Source organism: Sinocyclocheilus rhinocerous, unplaced genomic scaffold (genome assembly GCF_001515625.1).
Source record: "Sinocyclocheilus rhinocerous isolate Xijiao unplaced genomic scaffold, SAMN03320098_v1.1 scaffold1900, whole genome shotgun sequence".
Lineage (NCBI taxonomy): Eukaryota > Metazoa > Chordata > Actinopteri > Cypriniformes > Cyprinidae > Sinocyclocheilus > Sinocyclocheilus rhinocerous.
The window spans coordinates 192,010-194,764 of record NW_015662288.1 but is presented as its reverse complement, the minus strand read 5'-3'; the positions used below and the strand labels follow the sequence as shown (position 1 = coordinate 194,764).

Genomic DNA, 2,755 nt, shown 5'->3' with positions numbered 1-2,755 from the left:
GTGTATTATATATATATATATACACCTTGCTACGTGTACTGCGTTAGGCTAACCGAGACTTGTCATTTGCACTTACATATTGTTGCTCTTTTGTTAGTTTTGACTGCTTTTATTGTCTTCATTTGTAAGTCGCTTTGGATAAAAGCGTCGGCTAAATGACTAAATGTAAATATCTATAGAAAGCTTTAAATGACCACTTAACGAAATAAAACAAATCAAAAACAAAAACTCTTTCACTATGATCATAATCCGTAAAGATGCACTTCTCTATAAACACTAATAAACTAATAAACACTAGTTTATTATTAAATAATTCAAATATCTCCATACTATTTCCCCCTGACATATTCATGGTAATTATGTTTGCCGGTGCTTTGCGGTAAGCTTTAGCCTATTGATACTAAACAGCTACTAAACAGAGACGCTCTTGACAGTCGCTGTAGCACGGTCTCGTGTTGTTTCCATGAGAGAGGCAATTTTTTTTCATCACTAATTGATGGATGTCTAAAATATAAAAATTAGGAGATGCCTAAAACAGGCCCGAAGCCCACCCTGAGGGGTGTAAAAAAGTCGGGGCCCGGGCTGAAATGCAGGACTGAATCTGTCGAGTGTCTCAGTAAACAGCGGTAGAGTGTGGAGGTGAGCAGCAGAGGGCGCCGCAGACAGACAGTGACCTGAGCTTGGGTTTGGGAGTGCTGAGGATGCTGTCGGTCTCCTCCATCTCCGGCCCGCTGTCGCTGGGGTTGTACATCTCCAGACTGTCATAGAGCTCGTCCAGATCCTCCTCCACCTCCTGGATCTGCTCACGGGACACGTGCTCCAGCCCGAAACCCACCTGCACCACAAACACACCCCTAGTTTATTATTAAATAATTCAAATATCTCCATACTATTTCCCCCTGACATATTCATGGTAATTATGTTTGCCGGTGCTTTGCGGTAAGCTTTAGCCTATTGATACTAAACAGCTACTAAACAGAGACGCTCTTGACAGTCGCTGTAGCACGGTCTCGTGTTGTTTCCATGAGAGAGGCAATTTTTTTTCATCACTAATTGATGGATGTCTAAAATATAAAAATTAGGAGATGCCTAAAACAGGCCCGAAGCCCACCCTGAGGGGTGTAAAAAAGTCGGGGCCCGGGCTGAAATGCAGGACTGAATCTGTCGAGTGTCTCAGTAAACAGCGGTAGAGTGTGGAGGTGAGCAGCAGAGGGCGCCGCAGACAGACAGTGACCTGAGCTTGGGTTTGGGAGTGCTGAGGATGCTGTCGGTCTCCTCCATCTCCGGCCCGCTGTCGCTGGGGTTGTACATCTCCAGACTGTCATAGAGCTCGTCCAGATCCTCCTCCACCTCCTGGATCTGCTCACGGGACACGTGCTCCAGCCCGAAACCCACCTGCACCACAAACACACCCCTTCAGTCAGCACCTGCAGATCAACATACAGCCACATTCCACACCGTGTATGTGACCCTGGAGCACAAAACCAGTCATAAGGGTCAATTTTTAGAAATTGAGATTTATGCATCATCTGGAAGCTGAATAAAAAAGCTTTACATTGATGTATGGTTTGTTATGATAGGACAATATGTGGCTGAGATACAACTATTTGAAAATCTGGAATCTGAGGGTGCAAAAAAATCTAAATATTGAGAAAATCATCTTTAAAGTTGTCCAAATGAAGTTCTTAGTGATGCATATTACTAATCAAAAATTAGTAGGTAAGACATTTACAAAATATCTTCATGGAACACGATCTTTACTTAATATCCTAATGATTTTTGGCATGAAAGAAAAATTTATAATTTTGACCCATACAATGTATTTTTGGCTATTGCTACAAATATACCCCAGCGACTTAAGACTGCTTTTGTGCTCCAGGGTCACACATGACAAAATAACACAGCCCAGAGACAAGAGTTCACGTCTTTCCCATCTTTTTGAGGTGAGAATAGAAATGTGAGACGAAAAAATAAACATTTATATCAATATTCATAAGAAATCTGTATATCTATATATAAAAACATATAATTGCTAGTATTACTATTATGAACTGAATTGCATTTAGTTTTATATTTTCCATTTTTATTTTAATTATGATAATTGTATGCATTTTTGTAATTTATTTTTTCTTTAATGCAGCTTTATTTTTATTGCAGTTTTACAAATTTTTGTACTTTGTCACATCTCAGGTCTGTTGAAGTACGTGTATGTATTTCTGAGTGTGTCTGTGCACTCAAGCCAGCTGAGATCCTGATTGGTCTCGTCCTTGTTCCAGTGAAAAGGACCTCCCCCCAAACACTCTAGGAGGCCGAATGCGTGCCATTTGTTTTGCTCAAGCGGCAACCTCCCGCTCTCTCTCGTGAAGCCAACAAGGAAGTGACTTAAACTGTAATTCATCGACTGGCCGCTAGAGGCTGGCTCCAAAAGGGAGTCAATCCCATAGACTCCCCATGTTAAAATGCCCAACTTTACAGCAGAAAAAAACATGTTTACAGCCTGGTTCAAAAAATATAGCTAATTTTGCCGTTCATGACAACTGTGAATTTTTTTATAACTCATTCGTTTAAATTATATTAAGTCTTAAATTTCTGCATAATTAAGGGCGTGGCCACTTGAGTGACAGGTGGATTGCCGCCGCTGACACTGCTGTGAAGCTAGGTGGGCGTGGCTTCAGCAACCAGCTCCCGCCTTTTTGCCCATTTTCGATTATCTGAGAGTGACGCGCGGTGATGCGCTGCCAAGATGGCGACGGCC

The 2,755-nt window shown here is 41.7% G+C and overlaps 1 protein-coding gene across 1 annotated transcript in view; it reads right to left on the bottom strand.

Annotated features, from left to right (window-relative positions):
* LOC107728019 (phosphofurin acidic cluster sorting protein 1-like) overlaps window positions 1-2,755 on the bottom strand; it is a 57,081-nt gene that overhangs the window by 16,782 nt on the left and 37,544 nt on the right. The window contains exons 7-8 of the mRNA XM_016538070.1: window positions 1,225-1,395; window positions 675-835 (exon numbers count right to left, since the gene is read on the bottom strand). Coding sequence (XP_016393556.1) covers window positions 675-835; window positions 1,225-1,395 — 332 coding nt within the window. The remainder of the gene's footprint in view (window positions 1-674; window positions 836-1,224; window positions 1,396-2,755) is intronic.